At 38.3% G+C, this 26,178-nt stretch overlaps 1 protein-coding gene across 29 annotated transcripts in view; it reads right to left on the bottom strand.

Annotated features, from left to right (window-relative positions):
• The window catches only part of TCF4 (transcription factor 4), a 334,112-nt gene that overhangs the window by 30,076 nt on the left and 277,858 nt on the right, over nucleotides 1-26,178 (bottom strand). For 23 of the 29 annotated variants that reach the window (XM_014570220.3, XM_075932639.1, XM_014570224.3 and 20 more), the window contains 6 exons: nucleotides 25,867-25,972; nucleotides 22,999-23,132; nucleotides 18,845-18,977; nucleotides 6,468-6,535; nucleotides 5,022-5,100; nucleotides 1,269-1,345 (listed from right to left, as the gene is read on the bottom strand). In XM_014570220.3, the coding sequence (XP_014425706.1) occupies nucleotides 1,269-1,345; nucleotides 5,022-5,100; nucleotides 6,468-6,535; nucleotides 18,845-18,977; nucleotides 22,999-23,132; nucleotides 25,867-25,972 (597 nt within the window). The remainder of the gene's footprint in view (nucleotides 1-1,268; nucleotides 1,346-5,021; nucleotides 5,101-6,467; nucleotides 6,536-18,844; nucleotides 18,978-22,998; nucleotides 23,133-25,866; nucleotides 25,973-26,178) is intronic. The other 6 variants (XM_025181408.2, XM_025181409.2, XM_025181410.2 and 3 more) reach the window with 2 other exon arrangements.

Raw genomic sequence — 26,178 nt, 5'->3', positions numbered from 1 at the left:
GGGCATGTCTACATAGGAAATTATTTTGAAAAAAATTGAAATAGCATATCCCCATTACAGGCTCCATTAATGTGGATGTGCAACCTTGACTTAAAGGTCTAGGAAGAACTGGGGAGTAATTAGTTCAAATTACTACGGGGAGTAGTTATTTCAAAACAGTGACACCAGAGAGTCCACACTAACATTATTTTCAAAATATCTATTTCAAAATTAGCATTATTCCCCAAGGAAGCAGTAGTACAGATTTTGAAATAAGCAGCCCATTATTTTGAAATAACAGGATTGTGGACGCTCCACTTAGACATTTATCCTAAGGGGAGTTATTTCGAAATAACTCCCTAGAGTAGACCAGGACCTACATACCACAGCAAGTTGGGATAAGCTATAAACTATCCAACAATGAATCATGACACAAGTATCTGTACTGAGTCAGTTACTGCAGTCCTTGCTAATTCCTGACTTAGGGAAAATTCTCACTCAAGTCAGATGGACTTGTCCGTGATTCAGTATTGCATGATTATTTAGGTTGTCATCAGAAAGGCTCTGCTTTTTTATTCTGAGGCATATTTGATCTTTATCATTACAGATATAGCAACCAAAAAGTGGTTGGTGTCTACAGAAATATGTGACCACTCCTTCCTGACTATCTAAACAACAAACAGAAAAAAATGGGATAAAGGATTTAAACTTAAAAAACCTTTGTCCATGTGTCCCTATCATGTTTCCAGCCAGCCTCCAGCTAATCTTTACATATAAAACATCTTATTCGTTTATTTATTTTCTCCCATGCTAGCCATAACTCTCACCTCAATTGTTGCCAATTTATCCACCATATTAAGCCTACAATAGTTTGAAACATAGCAAATAGAATCCAAAATCATTATTTAGTCTTCTGCTGTACTTTCCTTCCCTAAATAAAAGTATTCACACTCATAATGCACACACCTATCCTAGCAACCACTTACTTTTCTCTGTTATCCCTTCAAGCAAACTTTCCTGGCTGAAAATAAATTAATCCTTTTTTGCAATTAACTTTCTTCATTTTTATGTTCAAACATGACATTCTAGTCAGTGACAGATGCTATCAAAATATCACAAATCAAAGGATTGGGTCCCCATGTTACTAAATTAGTGATGATCATATAGTGTAAAAACCGAAGGGGACAGTAATCACTAACAAAATGCAAAACTGTGAGAAGTATGGATGAGAAATGGAAAGAACAGCATGGAAAATACTGCGGCAGAGGAGGTCTCTAATCAAAACATACCAAAGAGTGTAAGGGACCTTCATAATTGGGAGATGATGATGCTTGCCCTCCATTTCTAGACCAAACAGCTGTGCCTGCTAATAGTAAAATGGGAATTACCATTAGAACTATGCAAACAAAAATGTCTTTCAAACTTTCTGGACCATTTTATAGACATGTAAATGCTGTTTTCCAGATAGACTATAGGGCAGACATATGGACAATTTCCAAAATATACATGGATGAAAAAAAGGTATTTTTGTAGAGAAGCACGTAGACGCAGTCCACAAAATTGCCCCAGGCTGCTTCCCAACAGAGGTTTTCATTGATTCAACAGCTGTACCTAAGAGAGGCTATAGCAGAGGGAAATATCTCACTGGTAAAAGGAGAAGTAGCATTTTCAGAAGTGCTAAGAGGGAATTGCTAGACTTCTATATAAATCCAGCATGTACTGGTCCATTATCCTAGCTGTGATTCAAGACATACTCGATGCCACAGAACAAATAATTCAATCAGCAAAGTAATGAATTGGGGTTTTTTTTTTAAATAAAAGAAACAGGATTTAAAAAATGTACTGTGTGAATATCTAACTCAAAATTAAATTACAACTTGTCATTCTATTGATGCTCTCATTTAACTGTTAAGATTTATACTTTCCTAAGGTAGATGATTTGGTTTTGCACAAAACTTAAAAGTAGCTAACAGCAAAGACTTTGATTTATATTAGTTAACACCTATTGAACCAAATGTGTTTTTGCTGAAGATTTAAGCATGAAATATATAAAGTCTCAATTTTTGCAATATCTTTTTTTTTCAAAGGGACACACCAGACTTGAGGACAGAAATACTGATTCAAATTCCTACCCCAGCAGGCTGTGCTTAAGGCACTACAATCAGATCATTTGTACTGTTAGTTCTTTGTCTGAAACATATTATCTTTTGAACGATCTTATGAAACAAGCCTGGGAATTCAAGATGGAGCCATTAGGGTTTTAATCTTAAAAATGAAGTTAAGTGGCATTTTTTGGCTTTAGAAGCACAGGCCAAGATTGATTTCATGGCTTTTTCCATTGTTCTCTCTAACCTTTTCCATCCATGTGTGGAATAAATTTTTGTGTGTACCGAGGCATGTGTGAATGTGCATCACCAGTAAAAACAAAAAACCTAGCTGTAGGCTCTCTGCTAATTAGCTGGATGCCATTTGAATCACTCCTGAGTGGTTGCACAAGGACAAGCTTACAGGGAACAATGGCCTTTTCTAGACTGTCAGCCTACCAACTGACAAAATGTTGTTAATATCTAAAACATTCAGTACCAAATTTTGGTCTCCTTAGACTTTCACTGTCTCTACACCTTCTGTTTTTGCCACATCACTGAATAAGACAATGAAGGACAATCAGGACTTCGATATTGTTTCTGACAAGCCCACTATATCCTGAAGCATAAGCAGATCCATTCTCCTTTGAATTCATGCCACTTATTTGTATTGACTTTGATCCTTGGATCTCTCTGTTTATCAAATACAATTTTTGAAAAGAAATTCAACCTATATTGCCTAACTTTGCTTTCCTCTACTTCAACTCAAATACGTTCTTTATAGTAACAGATGGAACTGATGGCAAAGTCTCTTAAGAAATGTATCACATAGTGATAACGTGCTGTCTAGGGACAGGGACGATTCAGATAAATAAGGACTGCCCGTTGTCCTTCTAAACCAGTGTTTCTCAAAGTGGACCGTGAAACCACGTTGCGAAACCTGCTAACTGGCTGTTCCGGTGTGTTTATTTACTGGCTTTGCAGCCACAGAGCCTTGCAACTCCCATTGGCTCTGGTATGCCATTTGCAGCCAAGGGGAGCTGGGGTAGTGGCAGCCGGCAAAGAATATTTCCTGTGGCTTTCCTTGGCTGCAAATGTCAAACTGGAGACAGTGAGAGCTGTGAGGCTCTGTGGCTGTGGAGCAGATAAATAAACACATCGGAATGGCCAGTTAGCATATTTATCAGAGTGGTTTTGCAGACCACTTTGAGAAATGCTGTCCTAAACCTTTCATTGGGTCTCAAACCAGGGTGGGGCGGGGAGTGGCTAGTTCAGCTGGTCAAGGGGCTAACCAATCCCCAAAGTAGGCCTGGTGTTGGAGAAAAGCAGCAGCTTTTATGTTCCTCATGCATTTTAGGGGGATATATTTGATTAAAAACACCTCAACCACCAAATCTCATGTGGCAGGTGTTCTTGAGGGAGGGCTTCCTACCCCTCTCCAGTAGAACTCGTCTCTTTAAGAAGAAGCTTGGGAACCTGCTACCTCCTTAGCCTGCCTTCAGGTGTTGGCTGGCCAGCTCACTCTTTACTCCCATTAACTGGTCACTAGAATCTTGTCCCTTCAAAAAGTACTTTGGGGTTCATGCCTGCAAGACAGCTGAAGCACCATGAAACCTCAGAGCATAAAAGATCTATCCCTCTCTCCAGAATTGCTAATCTCCTAGAACTTGAGGGGCAGACCAGGAATAAATAATACTGTGCTAGACTCAGGAGTATAAAATATGGTACCTTTTAAAATGTCTAAGTGAGATTGACAGGACCCACTATATGGGGAGCAGGATGCCAGGTTACCCACTGAAACAGATCCAGTGTTGAATCTCCCAAGAAGCTAACATAGTAGTAGGATAGATGAAGAGCCTCCAGATATATGGGCAGAGAGGCTCTTGTGGGAAAGTTTCAAAAGTTCACATAATCTGAATTAGGTCCTGATGAGCATCAGAAATTGTAGATGCTTTTCTGAAGCTAACTGGCTCTGGACCTTTTCTGCTTAGCTCTTCACAAGCACTACTATACACTTCCAAGATTGAAAATTCAGCTACTACGTTTATTTAGAAATAAAACTGTACCACCAAAATCTCTCTCTCTCTCTCTCTCTCTCTCTCAGATAAGGACATCCTCAATGTCACAGGGTAATAAAGGAGTTAAGTGTACTGTGGTTCTTTGCACACAACCCTGTTTTATAATCCAAGTTCTGGCAGATACTTTGCTTAGGACCCTGAGGGTATGTCTACATGACAAAGAAAAACCTGCAGCTGGCCCATGGCAGCTGACTTAGACTTTTGGGGCTGTTTCGTCTCTGTGTAGATTTTTGGATTAGGGCTGGAGCCTGAGCCCTGAACCCTCCCTCCACAAAAGGTTTTAGAGCCTGAGCTTCATCTTGAGCCTGGCAGTCTACACAGCAATGAAAGAGCCATTCAGCCAAAGTCTCACGATACCAAGTTGACTGGTACGGGCCGGCTGTGGAATGTTCTTTGATGTGCAGACTGACAGAAAACTCATGGCAAAGAGTTGGAATGACTGAGGGAATGTGTTTCCCCCAAAAGCTATAGAAAGGCTACTGTGTAAATTCTTGGCAACTCCTTTCACAAAGGTCTGTGGGCTAGGAATAAGTCATGTGTATTCCCTCTGACGCAATATTTGGAACATTCTGCACAGGGGCGTGTGGGGGTAGCCTCGGTCCAAAATATGGGTGCCTATTAACACTACTTTTTTGCAGCAGGTAAATGCATCTATTTAAAAGTTATTATAATCTTTTCTTCATGTTGGTCAAAGTGTGTCTTTTATAAAATATTTCCATTCATCTCAGTAAGTACAATAGTTGGGCTCTATGGGTGTTGTAAGAAAATAGCTTGATGCTATTATCTGGATGTAAATCACCCAGTTACAGCAGGAGTTTTTTTAGATACCTCCTACCAGATATATGTTGAAATGTTCAGTAAAATAGAATTGTAACAATACCTGAGAGAGAAGGGGGAGAACCAACAGGAGTTGAAGGATTTGATGAAAAGCTGTTGTTGGTGTGATCTGGAGAATAGATCTTTAAAAGATGATAAAGAATTAATCTAAAGCCATCACAAACTGATGCAGAAAGAAATATGGAATTCTTATGCACTCAGTCCATTTAAATGAAAGCAGGACAGGTTAAAAAGCCTATTACTTTAATCTCAATTATATTTGATAAAGACAAAACTGTACTAGATGCTGGAAGCCAAACAGTAGAATTCTCCTGAGACATCTTTATGGAATCAGACACTTGTTAATTAAGTGATGGTTCTGATTTTCACAGGCTCTTTAGGGTCCATGAAGATGGAGGTGTATATTTTTATTTCACAGATTGCTTTAAGAATGAGCATTGTACAAAGCCTTACAACATTTCTGAAAAATATAATGGTAAAATCAAACCCTTTAGCAGTCCAAATAGAGCAAAGAGAATAAAGGATTGCATCGTGGCACAGTAGGTAATATATAACAGCAAACACCAAAGGCCACTCGTCGATAACTACGATGAGACAAGACCACATGTGCTGCTTAAATGAGTGAGATGTGCCATTTAACTGCTGCTTAGAGTCAGTGGTATGTAGTACATTGAAATTCGCACCATGGTGATTGCCCCTTTTAATCATATATGCCATATATCAGGAACCATTTAAAAGTGGACTCTCTACTATATCTGTCATTCTGGGCAACCTATTGTCTTATTTTTTCATCTTTTTAATGAAACATCTGTAGAATATGAAAAAAAATTAACTCTCATGAGAACTCAGTGGAACCCACTCTGCCCAGAAAATAATTTACATTGGTCCTTATTAGAAAGTCAACAATATGCAATAGTAACTGCACAATGGTATCTGAGGTGCACCAGTATTTCTTTTTTTTCCCAACAGGAAATGTGCCATATACCTCAAAGACCACTGGGAGGCAGCTGCTGGTTAATGCTGGCTTTTTAATGGCGACCACTGTACTGGAATAGATGGAAACTAAGGTGGAAAATATAAAATCTGAAGGCAAAAGAAAATCTAGATGAATCCCGTTTGCAGGTCATTTGATAACACTGAACTAAACCTACCATTGATTTTTAGGCAACCCCCCATCCGTTGTTTTTGAGATGTGTGGGGTGTGAAAGATTGAAGGGCCTGGATCCTAGTAATTAAGTGCCTCTGATCAGTATAAGATTTCCAGTCATTTAATTTTGTCAGTAAGATAATCAATGCAAATTTTTAAAAAAAACATAATTTCAGATAGATCATTACATATTTCAGTTGATAGGAAGGATTTGATCTCAGAGGTCATCAGCTTTGAGTTACTGTTTGCTGTTCATCTTCTTAAAATCCAGGCATCCATTGCTCATTAAAGTTCACACCTCACAATTGGTAAATGTGTAAACCAAAATAAATATTTCCTTACAGAGGCAAGTGCTTTCCCCAATGCATCACCAGTCTGTGAGCTGCCTGCTGCCCCACTTCCTCTGTTTGCTGAAAAACAAAAGATTGAATGTAAAAATCGTCTGAGACACATCTCAGTTTTCTATTCCTGGTCCACTGACTCATAATTTAATTGCATTATAATGCTAATTACATTACATTAGTCTTTACTTGTCATTAGTTGCTTTGCTAAGGTAGATATAAACATATTCATATTACAGTTTTGGTGATAAAATATAAAGTTAACATCTTTGAGGTTTTAAAAATATATTGTGTATTGCATATGCCTTTGACCATATGCCTTTGTTTTGAAAATGAATGGCTGTGAATGGTAAAAAACAGTCAAAGATATGAAGTTCACAATCAGATAAGGCTATGTAATATATAGCCTTGTGTTCAGAAATGGATGCTTTACTTTACGCTCTAACACATAATCATATTTTCTACCAATCAAAGCTTACCATATATTTACATTCTAAATCATTCCTAATTAATACCTTATGATACTTTGCAGCACCTTTCTTCTTTAAGAATCCCAAAGCACTTCTTAAAAATATGAATGCTGTATATACATATTACATGAAAAAAATTGCATGAAAACATTAAGGTTGCAAAATCAAGCACTCTGAAGTTAGGAAATTCCTGAATTGAGGATGCTTGTGCACCTGCAATTTGGCCCCTTAATGCATATGTATTGTGATAATAGGCTTTAATTAAATGATCATATACTATTTTCCCACAGTACTTTTGCTTCACTTAGTGCGCATGCTGGACAGAGCTCCCTTAATGAGAAGCTATTGATTTTGTTTCTCTTCACTCAATGTGTAGTCTGTTGCCTGGTATATTGCAAGCTATCAAACGTTGCTCTGAAGAAAAAAATATTTATTTCCTTGTGGGATTTTCTGTGGCATTCATCACTGCAGTATCAGAATGCTTCACACATATTAATACATTGCTTTTACATTGTTCTCGTGACATGAGGGATTATTATCCCCATTTTACAGAAGGAGAACTGAGGAACAGAGAACAGCTGTGAGTGTTCAGCACTTCTAAAAATAGGACTAAAAAAATGAGGAACACACAATTAATGATCACTGTGGAAAATCTTGGTTAAGTGAATGGACTAGCGTCACACAAGAACTCTTTGGCATGGGCAGAGATAGAATCCAGATCCTTAGGACAGCATTCAACTGCCTTAACCATGACACCAGACATTTTCTTCCTGTAGTCCTTACCCTCATTCATTACATACCTTCCAACTTCTACAACAAATTAAGCAGGGTTTCTGCAGACAGCGGCCTCTTTCACTGCATAACCCTGCTCCACTCACGTAAAATATCCAATTCGATGCACAGAATGAAACAGGGATCACAAAAAATTAGTATGTGGTCATGTAATTACAAAATATATCATCATGCATACACAAAAGGGGACCAGATTTAGATTGAATAGGCAACCTTAATTCTGGTGTTTCTGAGTGCTTGATTTTGCAACCTTAATAATATTCTTTTAACATAGCATTTTGGTGTAATATCCTAACATTTTAAAAGAGCAAATAAATAAAACCAAAACAAATTCCATCATAAGGCATCATATTGGCACCCACCCAGTCGTTCAGCAGTGTTGGAAATGTTAGACCCACTCAACCGATACTTTGTTAGTTTAAGTGTATGATAACAAGTGTATCTTTCCTATCAGGGGCCACTGACCCACAGAAAATATCAGTCAGAAGCTACCTATGTCCTCATGGGAAATGGGGAAGTGAGCATGCAGGCTTGGGGCTTCCCCTAGGCTTCAGGGTAGGATGAGAAATCAGAGGTTCAGAGTGTAGAAGCAGGTGCCAGACGGGAGAGGGAGGAAGGCTCTGGCGTTACAAGGGGCTTGGTGTGTGGGAGCTGACTCAAGATGTGGGAAGAGGTTACGGGTGTGGGTGCCAGGACGAAGTCCCGCCATTGCAGGCACTACCCCCACAATTCCCATTGGCCACAGTTCCAGACCAATGGGAACTGCAGAGCCAGAGCCGGGAGTGGGGGGAGCATGATGAGCCTAAGAGTTGCTGGGACACGGTGTTCATGGATGCCCCAAAGGGGGGAAGGGACACTGAGACTCAGAGCTTCCAGCCAGTGTTGTGGAGACTTGCTAGGAACCAGATTAAATGAAGCAGCAGCAGGTTCTCCACCCCTGCTCTATGTGGACCAACATTAGAAGGGAGTGAGACAATTTAAAAGTAGGTTTCACAGATATTTGTTGCACTTGAGGACTGATAAACTGCATGAATCTTGAGCTCTGCAGAGGAATCTGTATTAGTCATCACAGGCTATGTCTACACTACAAAGGTTTTTTTGGGAAAACAGCCATTCCCCCCCCCCCAAAAGAAAAAACCCTTCACTTAGGTCCACACTGCAATCGCGTTCTTTCGGAAAAAAAAATCGAAAGAACAGAGTTTTTTTTCCCGACATTTGCAAATCTCTTTCTATGAGGAAGAAGCCTTTTTCCGAAAGAACTCTTTCGGAAAAAGACATGGGTGGACAGGGAAGAGGCAGTTCTTTCGAAAGATGAGGAAAGAGGAAAAAGCAACAGGTGCCCTGGTGACCACTTTGTGCATTGTAATCACAGCTTAAATATGAGATAGTGTCCATTCGGTGTGGATGCTATCTATTGAAAAAGTCGATCACTTTTTCGATGCGCTTTTGCAGTGTAGACGCTCTCTTTTGGAAGAAGTTTTTTTTGGAAGATCTCTTCTGGAAAAGCTTCTTCCAAAAGAAGCCTGTAGTCTAGATGTAGCCCCAGACTGTTCTGCTCACCACTCCATTTTAACCCCTTCTTCCCTATCCCATTCAACCTACTTGGTCCTAATCCCATCTCTTTCCCATCTCTGGCTCTTGACCCAATCCATTCTCCTCTCCTAGCCAGTCTGTCTCCATTCCTTGGAGGTCTTATACAAATTCCAGGCTCCATGTCCAGCAAGTCCTAGTCTCAATGCCTCCAACCTCCCTGACCCAATCTCTCACTCCCGCCAATTCCTCATCCAAATGTCTCTCTCTCCATTGTGGCTTCCAATATCATCTTCCCCACAGGTTCCCAGTCCCAATCTCACTTTTCATCTAATGTCAGTATAGGTTAAACCTCTCTAATCCGGCACACTCTGACCTGTGGTCCAGCATGATTTTAGTTAGCCCTTATAATGAATGTGGCCAAGTTTCCCGCAGTCTCATAAAGTTTGTTTATAGTCATTAGTCCTGGCTCTCAGTGTTCTGTGCTGTTATTTAGCTCTGTTTACCCCAAATGTCTTCTAAGAGTCCAGTAGCAATGAAACCATTGGTAATGCTGCTAGACAATATTGATCTCCTGTGGTTCGGCAAATTCTTTGGTTTGGCACCAGTCAGGTTCTGAGGGTGCTGGACTAGAGAGGTTCAACCTGTAGCTTCTCTCCTTATTCCAGTGTGTTTTTGCAGTCAATTTCAGATTTCTTCTCCCCACTCCCCTGGGTCCTCACCAGATGGTTGACTCAACTTTCTTTAACCTGCATCCCTTTGTCCTGATGTTCTAAATACCAGTCTCCTTGCCCCACTCCCAACTTTCTGTCATAGTTTCTCTCTCCCCCCACCTCTTCCATTCCTTATCTTTCTCCCTGCTCCTGGTTTCAGCCTACTCCCTGTATATCTATTTCTTGTTCTGCAAATTTGAATTGGGCAGCTTCCTTCTTCATGCTGCCTAAGCCCTTCAAGGAGGTCACTGAGAGCACAGCAGGGCTCCTACTCTAAATCCGAGACTGAATATAGCCCACAAAATCCAGAGCTGTAGGTGCAGAAAAAGTCCTGCTCAGCAATGGGCCAGAGAATGTCCAATATATATGGAATCTTCAGGGAACTTAGTTGCTAAAATTTAAGAAGTCTCTATGGAGCACATGGAAAAGTGTCATTTCTTTAAAAGCATATAAGGTGGTCAACTTTGGGCAGATTTCCACAAGGAAAGCAAAAAGGACATTCCTGACCAAAAGGCCACTTTCCTGCCAAATTCCAAGTCTCTGTTCCAAAACATGGGGCACTTCATCTTTTAAAAGAAAAAGATTGCTAGAACTGTTTTAATATGGGCAAAACACTGGTCATTTACATATAGCTAAAGCATTTTGGCTGCAAATTTCAAGAAAAATTCAGCCTGAGGGAGGCAGACATCAGGCCTGGAAAATGTCAGCCTAAATGACTAAAATTTAGAAATGTTACGAGAAAACAGGATCTTATAATACGGGGAAAGAGAATAATCTATGGTGTTAAAAACATAGAATAGCACAAAACTATTGGACACTCAAAACAGAAAGAGAAGGGAAATTTTCTCCAAGGAAATTTGTATAAATATATTGCTGATCAGAAATGAGGTAAGAGGGACTGATGTCTCTTCTAAATGGCAAATAAACAGCAGGGTCCAAGATACTCACTTTAACCACCTCAGAAAAATGAGTCAGTTTTGCTGGGATATGACCCGGAATTTGAGGATGTTTCAATCAATCCCTCATTTTAGACCACTAAACCATTTCCTGGTCTGACACAGACCACACCCATTATGTCTCTCTTGCAACGAAGCTGGCACAAAATGAAACAAGATATATATACTTGTATTTTGATTAGTAACCAAAACTTTAACCAATTGCACCAACCTCTTCCCTCTTAAAGAGAAAGAGATTTAGCAGGCTCTAGCACTCCTTCCACAAAAAATTACATAGAAAAGAAAGAGTATGTTGTGTGATTCAGCTCATGGGCTTCCTCCTCTTTTTCTTTTAAGAAGAAGGGTTTTTGAAACATTGCATTTTGGAATGAGACTTGTCCTGGAAATTTCTACATTTCATGGGGAAAACAGGCCTAACCCTATTGATCATGGGGCAATAATAGTTTGCCTTCTTAGAAGGCTGCATGGTTACCTGAGTTCTATTGTCATTGCCTCTGCCATCATGCCTATTCCCTCGCCTATCTAGCATAAACTTCAGCACAAACATCCCATTGGAAGTCTATCAGGTAAGACAGTGATCATGCTACAATGGAGCTCTTTAGTGCAAAGGATGGGCAAATATTTGCCTGTGGGCTGCATCTGGTCTGCCAGGGTCATGCACCATCTGATGATTAAAGATAAACTATCACATCAGAGGAAATTTGAGAGAAAGGGATACTTAAAAGAAATGGTATTGCAAATGTTTGGATCTTTGCCTCACACTTGCTCCTTCTATTTGTTTTTTGGTGAAGTCATCAAGATGTATTTATGTCATCACAGTCCATAGCTAGAGAAACAAATGTGGCATGACAAAAACTGATCATGAATAAATCTGCCATAACAATGACTTCCCTGGAGGAGTATGTAATATAGAAGGGCTTTAGGAGAGTAAACATTAATTTTAAACCAGGTATGTACTGGATATTGTGCACCATCAGCAATCTGCTATAGCCTCAGTTTTGCGAGGAAACACAGGACAGCTCTTTTCACCCTTCACAGAAGGGAAGACTTCCTGCATCAAAAACAGCCTCAATCCCAATTCATGATGCCTAATTTCCCTGATGAGCTTCTCCACCAAAAAGTTCCTCATGTTAACTGACTCCACTACATAACTTGATATGGTCTCCCACAGTATTTCTGCTAGCAAGTTAAAGAAATACATCTTGGACAAATGCCCTATAAGGTGGACAGAAAGCTGGCTATATCATCAGGCTCAATTGGTAGTGATCGATGTCTAATTGTCAGCCGGTATCAAGTGAAACGAGTACACTGGGGGTTGGTCCTGGGGCCATTTTTCTATTTCCACCATCTTCATTAATGGTCTGGATGATGGGCTAGATTTCACCCTTGCCAACCTTTGGATGACACTAAGATGGGGGAAGAGGTAGATAAGCTGGAGGATAGGGATAGGGTCCAGAGTAACGTAGACAAATTGGAAAATTGTGCCCAAATAAATCTGATTAGGTTCAACGAGGACAAGTGCTGGGTCTTGCACTTAGGAGGGAAGAATCCCATGCACCGCTACAGGCAGGGGTGACTAGCTAATTGGCAGTTCTGCAGAAAAGGAGCTGAGGATTAAAGTAGACAAGCTGAATATGACTCAGCAGTGTGCCCTTGTTACCAAGAAGGCTAGCAGCATATTGGGCTGTGTTAGTAGGAGCATTGCTAGTAGATTAAGGGAAGAGATTATTCCTCTCTATTCAGCACTAGTGAAGCCACATCTGTCTCTGGTTTGGGGCTCCTCACTACAGAGAGGACAAATTGGAGAAAGTCCAGTGGAAGGCAACAAAAATGATTAGGGGACTGGGGAATATGACTTATGGGGAGAAGCTGAGGGAACTGATCTTATTTAGTATGCAAAGGAGAAGAATGGGGGGAAAAGGGGAATTTGATAGCAGCCTTCAACTACCCGAAGTGGGGTTCCAAAGAGGACAGAACAAGGCTATTCTCACTGGTGACAGATGACTGAACAAGAAGCAATGGTCTCAAACTGCAGCAGGGGAGGCCTAAATTGGATATTAGGAAGAATTACTTCACTAGGAGGGTGGTGAAACATTAGAATGGGTTGCCTAAGGAGGTGGTGGAATCTTCCTTAAAGGTTTTTAAGGCCAGGCTTGACAAAGCCCTGGCTGGAACAATATTTTGGGGTTGCTCCTGTTTGGAGCAGGGACAGGACTAGATGACCTCCTGAGATCCCTTCTAATCCTAATCTTCTAGGATTCTGTGATACGATCCCCTTTGCCAGAGGAATTGTTTTTTCTACCCAGAGGTTGAGCCTCTTTCTCTTCTGAAATCTCATGGGGAGGAAAAAGAATATTTGATATGAACAAGAATAGTATTTTGAGTCTATTTTCCATATACAGTAGACTTCCAATAATCTGGAACCTATAGGACCTAGGTGGTGCCGGATTATCAAATATGCCGGACTATCAGGAGGTACTATAAGTTGGTTATATATATACTGTATACATTATATACTGTATATAAAGTGTTCTTAACCGTTTTTATTGTACATACTGTATACAGTATACTGTAATGTTTTAGTTTTTTTAAGCCTTTTTTACCCTTTTTGCTCAGTTCAGCTGCTGTTGCTGTTACCTTGTGACTCATTTTTTTGACAAAGCTCACTCACTAGGCTCTTGCCATTTTGATGCCGGACTATCAGGAGTGCCAGACTATTGGATGCCGGACTATTGGAGTTTTACTGTAGTATAATTAAAATGCTTCTTTTACTCATTATTATGTGGCTCAAAAATAAGCTTATAGGCCAATAGTATTTCTAGCAGACCTAATTTCAAACTAAGATGAGATCACAAATAAACTACTAAATTTTAATATGTATTACTCCGAAACACAGTGGAAAGTAGGAAGTTTTTATACTCACATGTAATAGCAAAAGATGCAAAGGCAAAGAAATAGAAGATCTGGTGTCAATTAGAGATAAATGTTTTAGTAGTATAATGTGCATGCTGTTAATTCTAACCTAAAGTTTTCAGCTTGAATCATTTCAGAACATCTAGAAATTGGGACACGTATTTCCCAAAGTGAACTATAAACCAAATAAAAATCTAAATACTCTGTGATTTCTATCTGAATTTATGTAAAGAATATGATTCTCCAATTCAGAAAAAGACAATGAGCAAACTCTTCTTTCAGATCTTCATAGTGAAGATGAACTGCAATACTTCCTTGTCTGTGTGCGTGGAAATCCTATTTGTTAACAGCAAAGAGATACTTGTACATAAGGAGAGCTCAGAGTCATAGTGTACTATTCAGATTCTTTAGGAAAATTTAACCCAGTAATTAGGATTAAGGTTGCATATAAAGATACAAAATTCTGCCAAAGTTCCCAGTGATACACTACTTACTGCTAAGAACAAAGGAATTCCTGCTATATACCGCAAAGTAAATCCTGCATGCAAAAACTTGGAAGGCTAACAGCTATCAGAGATAGTAGAAAAAATGGTCAAGCTAACAGAACTGACAGCTAACTATGCCCTAGAAATGAAACAGGACACATCCAGAGTTTGAACTCGAATCTGTTCCTGAAAAAGAAGTTTTAATAATCTGAGAGTAAATGAGGTATGTGTACACCACAAGTGTAATGCCAAAAGGCAGACCAGAACCTGGGCTCTCTGGAGTTTAGTGAATGAGCCTACTGAGTGAGCTAAAAGCCAGTTGTTAATTAGCTAAGGCCACAGAGCAGACATTATTTTCTTTGTAAGTGGTCTCAGTGCCACTAGATGGTACATTACACCACACCTAGAAGGTGTCTGAGTTATACAAGCACTACAGTAGGACAGCTGTAGAATGGCAGCTACCCACTGCAATAGCGCTGTTGTAAAGATACTTGCTACAGTGATGAAGATTTTTTTCCTCCCATGTCTGTAGTAAATCCACCCCTTTGAAAGGTGGTACCTAGGTTGATGGAAGAACTTCCAAATGTAAATAAATTGATCTAAGTGTTAGTTTCAGGCCTGGTCTGTACCTACTATATAGAAATTGGGTGGCTATATGTTTCTTTCTGTTTCTCAGGTGAATTAGTATTTTGTGTAAATGCAAACAAATCTTTTGTTTAGCTATTATGATGATGTAAGTGCTGACTGAAAATTGTGGGTGACAAGAAAAACTCAACCTTTCAGGGAATAAGTGAAAACAGATATGGTGAACTGGTTTAGGAGTACATAAGGTCCTAATAAGATGCTTAGTATAAGACTATGCTGTGGTTTCTTCCCAAAATGCACCACATTACAGCAGCTGGGGATCTGCTTAGCACCCTGATTCTTGTGGACTTCAGAGGCAAGAGAACCAAGTTCATCCCTAGATGTAGGACAGTCACCAAATGGAAGGGAACAGCTAATTTCTGGTATGCCAAATAAGGCAATCTCCATATTGTTCTTTCTTTAATTAGCTCACACCTTTTAAAATTTGTTAAAATATGACTCATTCATCTTTCATTCATTAACATATAAAATAATTATTAGAAATGTAATATATTGCATATAATTAATTACACATTGAAATATACAAGAAGTAGGCTTATTTGATAGTTTTGGTATGCAATGAAATTGGGATGCTTAAACAATTGGAATGTGACACCAACTTCTGGAAAGAATCACTGATATTTTACGTGATACCCTACCTAGAAGAATGATATATGAAAAATAAGAAGATGCATTAGGACTATACTTTCAGGCCTAGGACATGGGGGAGGAGGAGGGGGGAGAGAATACAACAAAAATTCCCTATGAATGTGTTTCTCCAGACATTTTGGAAAACAAGCATTGGAGCTGAGTGTTGCTTGGTGTTTGTAATTATTAGTTGACCTGGAGTATGAAGGAATTCTGGATATCTGAAACTGGGGAGTTGGGAAGAGACAGGAATTCTGGATATCTGAAACTGGGGAGATGGACTGAAACAGAAGGGAGGATGGTTTGTTTGATTATTTCAGGCAGCGGAGCCCAGACAACAAATATTTCAAACAGCTCTCAATCTGAATAATGATTTAGATTCAGTTATCACAATGGAAAAAAAATGGAACCAATTATTATTTTCCTCAAATTTGACTGATCTGAATAGTCTCAGAATGAAGCTCTAACATGGCATATGAGTTGCTAATAGGTTGCCATATGACAACACAACTTCAGTGGTGTTACTTCGTCCTGCCACAGCAATAAGGGCCATTGCCTAGATTGGTGGGGAGCTGGTGCTACTGCAGTCTGGGAGATTGGCTAGACTGAAGAGATTGATGGAAATTCTATCTTCATCTATGGCTTCTGAGACTCTGTTTGACAGAGTTAGAGCTGCTTTGACACTGTGACCATGTTTAGGAAAGAAAAGGAGGCAAATGCCTGCTCAGAAGCTTAGCTGGATTTGAAAATGAGTAGCAAATGTTATTATTGTAATTTAGAGCCATACTTCTACTTAAAAGTTCTCTGTTAATATAACAAAGGCTTTTTCTACCCCAGTAGTTGATGGATGGATTTTCAGTGAGGGTTCCTAACTATTCTGCAGAAAAAAACGTTATACTTATCTTTTTAGAAACCCCTCAGAAAGCTCCTGTAGGAACAATCCTGCTCTCACAGGAGGATGTACAAGATGATGGAGGAGTTCTTTTCCATTTCTAATGTCTGTGATACAAATTGAAAATCTTGGATTTTTTGAATAAATTCCCAGGCATCTGTAATCTCAATAGCTATAAGTAGATCTAGAATACTGAGTGACTGTATCTGAGACCAGGACACAGGATGCACATCTATAATAAACCATTTCATTAAAGAATCCAGACATCTTACATTAGAATCCAAACATATAAAATCATATCCTTTTTGATTGGACAGCACTTAATTTTGAGCCAAAGGAAAACTTAGATCAACTTAGTTTGGGAATTCCATCAACTATAAATACCATTAAATACTACATTGATATTGTTGGATAATATTCATATTCCTCTTGCGCTATGTGACTGTTCATCACATCACTATGTCTGGAAGCTTTACAATCATACAAAAATATAAAGTGCAGTATTATGTGACTGCTCTAATAGTAAAATTACTGTGAAACGAAGATCTCAAGGGGAAACAAACAAAATTTATACAAGGAAAGCTCTATCGTGCAATGCACCATGTAACAGAAATGTGTCATCAGAAGTCAAAGTAGCAAGAGAGATTAAGACATGAGTCAGACAGATATTTGGAAGTAAGTTTTAGCATATACTGTATTTAATCTATCTCGATAACGAATTATTTAGAAAGTGCATAGCTTTGGACCTTTGAAAAACACAATACTGTGCAGAGGATTAAACATCATTTCTAGTCAATGCTGGCATATATTCTAATCAGAAAATTTATTTTAGAAATTTGCTGTTCAAAAAGATCACAGGTCTTCTGAACACAGCTGAATTACCTCTACAACTAATTTTTATTACCAAGGTGTCTCTTATAGATAGAACTATTTGTTGTTTGTAAATTGAATATGTTTGCACACATGAATATGTTTTAGGGATAGTACTTGCTGGACATTAAACACAGGACCTGGTTTTGCTAGGAAGTTCAAGGGAACTAGCTAGATAGTAAGTTACAACTGGTTAAAAAACCTGAACATTTTTGTTACAAATATTTAGGGCTATAGTCAAAAATTGAGTTTGCAATAAAAATTATAGTTAAAAATTTAAAATATTTGGACCTCCTTAAACAGTGGCTAATTGAGAAACAGTCTTGTCAGGGCCTGAAGACTAGAATCAGAATAAAATACGTTCATATCCCATTCCCCAAATGTTCTGATCTCCTATATTATCTTTAAGGCTCTTACAAAACCAGGTATAGAAGTTCAATGCATTTCATCTGGTACTATCAGACTCTTTGAGAGATAGTGGCTTTTGCATGCCATGCTCACAAAAAGCAAGGCACACATTGTAAAAGAAGACTTCTCAATTGAATGGGCAGATTGAGCACAAAAATTCGATACTGTAGTGTAAAGGGATACATTATCTGAGACAGAGACAAATGAAGAAGAGATGGTATTAATTTTTTTTCTGTTTATAGACCTTGAAAAATATGATGCCCATGTGTTAATACTTGAATTTAGCCTCCATTCTTACTGCATTAGTAGAGCTTAAAGTCATTTTATACAGAGTCATATGTGTAATCTGAAATGTGTCAAACTATGTGTTCCCTAGTTACCAACTATTTAATTAGCTTTATTTGTTCTTTGTGATATAGGCAAGGCAAGATTTCTTTATTTTCCATATTTAAGTTTGAACCAGAATATGCCAAATATTTGGATGCTATTAATTTACAGAGGTTGTTAGAAAAATATTAGTAACATCAAAAAAGAAGGCTTTCTTCTTATTTCACAAACATGCTGCTATCACTGATTTCTCCCTTTATTGGAAATCAAATAAAAAATTGAGGATAAACACTAAAATATATTGAGTGAAGTATCGGTTCACAAGAAGCTGTATGAAATTAACGGGGGAGCTTAATTCAATAAAATTTGACTTTCCATTGCCACCAAAGCCAAGAGTATCAGGCACTTAGTTTGTGTCATATCTTCTGTACTTTACTGACTGAAATACTACTTAAATAATCAAGAGAAAAAGTATAAAACAATTTGTGTAAGGAAGGCAATCGATCAGGTACAATATATTTATTTAAATCAATTTTCTGTTGTATTTATAATCTTTCTGGATGCACACTGGAATATAGTTTCCTTCTATAGTAATAAATATATTATGAAATAAATAAGAAAAAAAAAACCTTAAAAAACTTAAAGGTTCAATAGTTGTATGCTGCACCACAGCAGATGAGATAACAGGAGAGCTAAGTGAAAAGATCAATGCTGTATTCATATTCCTATGGAGATCTCTCTGCAACTCACCCATTATACTGTCTGTTCCATTAGCAGGTGGCGTGCAGGAAGAAGCGTTGTAATGATTTGTACCACTACGGTGGAAAGTGGACATCGGAGGAAGACTGGAATTGATGTCTGCTGAGGAGTGTGATGGGTAGCTCTGTAAGAGAAAGTATAAAAATAATAAAACATAAAAGACAGGCTCTCTGGATCAAGTAGTTCAGAACTGTTACATTATTTCACCTAAAGGAGCAGATCTTGTCATATGGATAAAGGAACGAGTAATTTTTTTCTATTCAGATACCTAGTAAGAAAAAGTCATAAACTCTGGTATTATAGGATGAAATGAAGAAAGAAAATATATGCCACATACCAGGACAAATAAATTGTGACAGTAATCTCTATTAGTTGGAAAAATAGTCTCCCAAAGAAAGTTATGGCATCCACCTTATATGTGATATTTAAAACTAGACCTGAGAAAGCACTAAAATAAATATTATATGGAAACAAACCATCACAGAGATAGACTAGTTGATCTAATGAGCCAAATTCTCTACCCCGGTGCTGCACTTTGAAGTGCAAAGTATCCAAGATTCGATGGGTAGTGCATTGTTGGCCGTTTCTACTGGTGGTCTGTATGATGATCTAGAACATTGCCATCTTTAAGCCCTAAGAAAAAGAGAGTATCACTATGCCTTAGTAATCCTTAGCTGCTGCAGTAGCTCCATGGACAGCTGAGAGTAAAGTAAAACAACCAAGGAAAAGTCTAACTTCTGGATCAGGGAAATATAAAAGAAGCATAAAGATATCTTGGTGCTCTATCCTTATATGCAATCCTACACCAAGCACAGAAGGGCCAAAAATAGAATCTGGGCCACAAAATTGTCTCTTACTTTCTATGATTCTATAATTTTTACAGTACTTTTAATATTTAAGTAGGAAATACTTGGAGTCCACCTTGGAGTTACAAGGACATAGGCACATCATACAGTTATACAGCCAAAATCCATAATCCTTACCTAGTCAGAACTTCAGTTGAGTTTAACAGGGGTTTTGTCTAGGTCAAGTCTGAATGAAGATTTCAGACGTTGACTTTGACTCGCATACAAATCATTCTATGAAGGCAACTCATAGACAACTGGCTGAAATCAACACGGGTAAGAGAGTTTGTCACATAACTCACAAATCAGTAAACAGCAATTGTTTAGGATAACTGTCTAATCGGAGTAATACCATGACCCCTGCCGAGTTTTGTTCCGTGACACCCACACAAACATGGTGCTTCATGATCAGCAAATGAGATTTTATCATTTCTCACGGCGAAAAATCAAAGGGAGACCACCAAATATTTTAGCATACACATGTGATCTGCCTTACAATGGATGTAGCTTGATGAGGAAATTGCACTCTACATTCTAAGCAACTATTAAAACAAACAAAAAGTACAATCCATGAGAAAACAGAAATAATAAACAAACAGCAACTATTCTTTTTGTGCTGTCTGTATTGGCACTGCAACATCACTAGTTGACCAACATTTAAGAGATTTTACATCAGCTTGAACTGAAGTTATTCAGTGTCTTCCCAATAGTCTCTGCATACGCTAAAGGTGCTGACCTCCCACTATTTTCCCAGTAGAAACCACATAGGGCAGCAATTAAAATATCAGTGCCTCGCCTCTGTGCTACCTTTGGCATAGAAGCCCTTGGCTAATGAAGAGAAGCAGGACAATAAATACTATGAACCTAAAGTTCAGAAGTGCAGAACACCTACAATTCACATTCATGTCAGTTGGAGCTCAGAGGACTAGATTCACAAAAGTGGATCCTAACTGCCACTTTAGGTGCTCAAACCCCTGAATTAGGCACCCTCTGCTCACCTGCAGCCAAACTCTGTAGGAGCCAAACTAGCCCAGCACCAAAATATTTGAAGTACATTTTGCTGTAGGTATCTATGTTTCTGCCTCTGAGCATGCACACATGCTGCTGCTGCTTCCTTCCAGAGGTCTGGACACCTAAGCCCCAGAGCAATGGGGAAATATGCTCTCTCTTTGCATAAGTCAACCTGCAAGGCTCAGTCTATTCAGCATGTTCAGAGCTCATCTACTGGTTCAGGACTTGCACGAGATATGTGAATTAATCAGTTACTGGGGCAGGGGGGCTTCCACAGGAGAAATGGTGTGATATCCTGAGAAGCAGCAGAGTTCTATTCAAATGCCTTCTCCCACTTCAGGCAAAGAAGGAACTTGAATTGGAGACCTCCCTCCCACATCCCAGCTGAGTGTCCTAACCATTGGCGCTGAGAGTCATTGTTTTCCTTTTCTGCCTACTTCTTGCAAAAATGATTTGGGTCAACTGAGGGTTTGCAGATGACAATCCTAAGTGGAGAAAGGCACCTCCTCTCAGCCTGGATTTAGGCACTGACAATCATAAGAAAGATGGGGCTTGGAACAGAACCCCTTTCCTTGGTACCTCCCATTGGCTAGCTTAGCTGGGGAGTCACCTAAGCTGCTGGCTTTTATGACTCCCATTTCAAAGTGCCTCTCTTCTTCCATTTCTCATATAAGGAAGCCAGAGCACCTAATTCCATGCTCTCTCAATCTTAATGATTTTCTGGGTATTGAAAAGATGTATGCTCGGCAAAGCTGCATGTCACCGCTCCTAAAGTCAATAGTGAATCTAGACCTGGGTGCTTGCTATATCTGACAGACCAAATCGTAATTCTTAGATGAAAACTACATTTGGAAGGTGTTATGGTTGAGAATAATTTACTTTACAGACCATTACATGTTGTAACTATCCCCAAACCAAGACTGATCAACCAAGGATTTTAAGATAGGGTTATTCTTGAAAGAAACAGGGGCATTCAAACAATCTTTACTGTACCATGTCATGACACCATGCAAGAACCATACATTTAAATTAATGAATACTAGTGCATGGTTCCAAACCAAATGAACATATTTTTGAATATGACACATTCTACTTTGTTTCATATTTTTTCTCATTGTTTCACTATAGGGAACGGTCAGTGTTGTTTGTGTGTCCTCATTGTACACATTAAATAAACATGGTCAATCTGCTACTTCATATTGGTTGTAACTAGGGATATCTTAGCCTTGTGAAGTTTAATGTTTTCTGAACTTCTTGATTTTTTTTTAGTTAAAAAACCCCTAAACCTGTAGTTTAAACCTATGGAGTTTTCTCCCTAAGAATAATTCAATTACAATAAAAAGTCCACCATCGTCTAGCTAAAAAGAAGTCTCTGCTAACTTTTAAGGATGGTCAAACTTCTCCAAAATTGAGCCTAATTCAAATAAAAACTATCTATTTTTTCTCTTGTAACCCTTGCTCCTTTTTTCAATATCTGATCAGTGAAATCAGAATCTAAATTAAATAATGTGTACCAGTTGAATCCATGATGGTTACATGGATATAAATTAGAAAAAGAGTTCTCTACTTACATTTGAAATAATTTATATTTTTTTTGGGGGGGGGGGGGGGGGAGGTGGAAGCATGCATATAAATGTATTTAAATCTCCTTTGATGTCTATAAAACTATGCTTATTTCACTAGCTAGTTTATTTTCACAGGGACTTTAGAAGAACCACCTACGCAAAACTACTACCTTCTTCCCAATCCTCCACCCAACTTCCTCTCCAGAATTATGTTGGTATATAGTCTTGAAGAGACAGTATTATGTTCTGGACTATTGTTTTGATATCTTAAAATTCTTCAGATATAGAAACAGGAATTTTATACTATCTAATAGGAAGACTGACTGCCAACTTTCTAATCGGAAAAGTTATCTGTCTCCAGACCTTAAAATGGAAGCAATTTTAGACATTTCGATATATGATAACTAAGATACCAAACTTTGCAGACAGAAGAATGTATAATCCACCATTAATGAAATATTTAAAATAAAACTTCCTAACATTTCTCAGATACTTATTTTGTAAAATATGTGCCATGAGATCACACGGTAATTCAAGAAAAACATTTTAGTTTCATGATCTTGGTATGGACATTCTTCTCAGATGGCAAAACTCTGAGTGACTTGTGCAGGTCATCCCAAATGAGCAGCAATAGAACGTTTAGCTCACAACCATGCCATTATATATCTTTTCTCTCCATACATGTACACGTGTCTTTCTTTGTTCCATTGGAAAGTTATCTTACCAAACGGTCATGTGGATGCAGGCTGCAGTAACTGCTAGACTGTGGAATATGAGAAGAATTGCCCAACATTCCTCCATAACCAGGCTGATTCATCCCACTGGAGGAGCTCCATGGGTCACTGCTGTGATGACCATCTGTAGAAAAGAAAGAAAATGTGGCTTTTCTGAAGGCCATAAATCTTGGTTTTATATTCATTTTTTGTTTTGTTTTCCTGTAAACTTTAAAATAACTTTCCTAATGAGGCTTGATGAACATGCAACGTATCATTGTGGTGGTTAATTGCTTACATTACAAGACAGCAGCCATAAAAGGGATGCTGTATATTGTCTGTCTGTCTCCTAAGGACTACACAAATTTAACATAAAAGCATGCTCTTAATAAAAAATTAAGCTGAACTGAGCAACAGCGAATAACAATATCATCTTGAATCATTTCAAGTCAGCCGCATAACTGATGTTTAAAAGTTTCTTTGAAGTTTTATTCCAGACATTTAAACTTGCTTAAATCCATATACCTCAAGTTTCAGCTGGGACAAAATATGAGCTTCAAAATAAACTAAACAATTATTGTTTGAATCTGAATTTAAAGTGGTCTAACAACCTTTGAATAACACCTCCTGCACACAGGCGATTTGGTATGTCATTAAGAGGTTTTGATTCTTAGAGGGGTATTACTTCCTCTACAAATACACAAGCCAATTTGTGTTTCTGCACCAAATATGCCTATGTTTGCTGAGTGATTCCATTGTGATGAGATACAGGCTATACTGCCGACATTTAAAAGTTAACCCTAAACCAAGTCAAGCACTTAAAGGGATACCTAGCTTAACCACACTTTTTACATGTAACTAGATCCAAATCTATAATGATCAAGAGTTTTGTTCAGTTATGAATAGTCCCATAATACCACAACATAACAACCTAACCTTTCCATATGTGTTATAAATCCCAATTTAGGAATCAGGTCCTATCTAACACAATTAAAAAAAAGAGAGAGAAAGGTTAACATTATTCATTCATTTCTACAAATGTTTAATTTATAGAACTCTTTTAATTTCAGTTTTATTAAATCTTATGTGATTTTCCACAATTGGTTGTTCTGTGAATTTTCACAATTAAAATTTGATATTTCAGGTCCATTGTTTACAACCTAGGTCCACATTTCCCGGTTCAACACAAGAAAAGGGCACAAGTCTTTTCAGCATAAACCAATCATCTCCCAGGGTTTCTTTAGGATAATGTTCGCCTATCCCTATCTCTCTTTGTAATAGCCTGAATCGAGGGATAATACAAAACCACTGTACTACACTGATCGAGGAGGGCACACAGGTACAAGATAGAAACAAGTGCATTTGGGAAATAGAAGGAGCAGCCTCTGAAATGATGACCTGCTGCTTCTAATAGTGAGGTGTGGTGGAACAGCCTACAAACCTAGGACTCCTTGAATAGCTGAGATCCAAATCAGGTGGTATGAATGCTTTTTTCCTATTCTTAAAGCAATAGTTCAGCTTGTCAAGGGCCTACACACCTATTCCAATTTCCTGTTGTGCTTGGTGTGCAGCTACTCTGCAAGGCTTCTACCTCTCTTTCTCACCCCAAACTAAATGTAAAACAGTGATAGGTACAGGTGCTGGATTGAGGGCTACTGGGTTGCTACTGTACTCCTGGCTTGAACTGGTTTCCATCACATACAGGGTTTACAGTTTGGCTCAGTGGCTCTCATCATCCCTGCTATATAACTTGTTCCACAGCACTGATGGTGATAAAACCAAGCCAAAATCCTAGACACGAACATCCTCATTTAAGTTCTTTATATGAACTGTAATATGAACCAACGGTAGGTCTCAGCATGAAATACTCCATTTTGATCAAAGTGGCTTAGTCTAGTAACTCAACAGAAATATAGACATGTACTCTTCATGTGTTGCATTAAAAGTGATGAGAGATGGAATCAGATTTGGTTTGGATTCAGAGTCAGGACTCCAGCAAATTGAAGTTCCATTTCAGCAAATACTTCTGCACATGCTTAGCAGAAGATATCTGAATAGATACCAAGATGTGTATCAAATTATGCAGATGCATATTTGTTTATAGCCGTGGTATCCAACGCACTAGCCACTAACCACATGTGGCTAGTTGGATGGTTGAGTGTGGCTAGTTGACTGAACAATGTGGCGATTTGGTCACTTGAGTGTGGCTAGTTCTCTGAAGCAGTAGCCTGTAGAGGGGCTACGGTTTCAGAATTCGTTGGACACCATGCGTTTACAGGATCGTGACCTGAATGTGGCTCTCTGAACTTTGCCTACGTAAGGCAAAATGTGGATCCTGCATTTTAAACAGATTGTTTTATTGACTGACTCTAGGACTTTAATAAGTTACCTAAACTTTATTTCAATGAGTTCTGAGTAACTGCAAGAATACAGTATACAACAGTGAACATGAAAAAATTAACATTTTAAAATGAGAGACACTATGTAGTTAATTAAAAATCAGATTTAGAAATTGCTATAATACAGAGTCTGTTTTATATACATACATTTTATGCTGTGTACTGTAAACATTCTACACTGTATAAATTCTATCCAGACACAAACTCTGATTTATACAGAAAGGACACACACATATTTTGAGCATTCAATATACGTATAACGTGTGTGCATGTACACAAATTCTTGAAAAAGAATGCTTAAATTAATTTAAGTGATAAGAATCAAGTTATTTCATTATTCTATTTCATTACATTAAAATTTTAATGGTAACATAACAGCTCACAGGAATATATTCCATGATGTCGCTAATACACATATGCCAATAAATATATACATGAAATGTAAGTACAATAGATTTCTTTTTGAAAGTAGCATCTTACCTTGCATGAAAAAGGAGCTAGGAAAAGTGCTGGCTGCTGGTTTTGAGGATGGATAACCTGGTGAATCCCTATTGTAGTCAGCAGTGCTTGCTGACGGGGCATAAACCTAAGGAAAAAGGATTAATTTAGTATGCTTTCTGCAATGACTGAAATATTTCAAAGCATGTTGCTTTAAAAAAGAAGCAGGAATGAAATACTGAAGTTTTACCTTTTTAAGTTTAAATCAGTTCCTAACATTACACAGTACTTTTTTTTAATAAAAAAATATTAGTATTTGTGGGAAAAGAAAATAAATGTTAAGCTTCAGAAGAA

The sequence above is a fragment of the Pelodiscus sinensis genome, chromosome 6 (genome assembly GCF_049634645.1).
Source record: "Pelodiscus sinensis isolate JC-2024 chromosome 6, ASM4963464v1, whole genome shotgun sequence".
NCBI classification, from domain to species: domain Eukaryota; kingdom Metazoa; phylum Chordata; order Testudines; family Trionychidae; genus Pelodiscus; species Pelodiscus sinensis.
The sequence above is the reverse complement of the archived record's forward strand: the minus strand, read 5'-3'. Positions and strand labels throughout refer to the sequence as shown.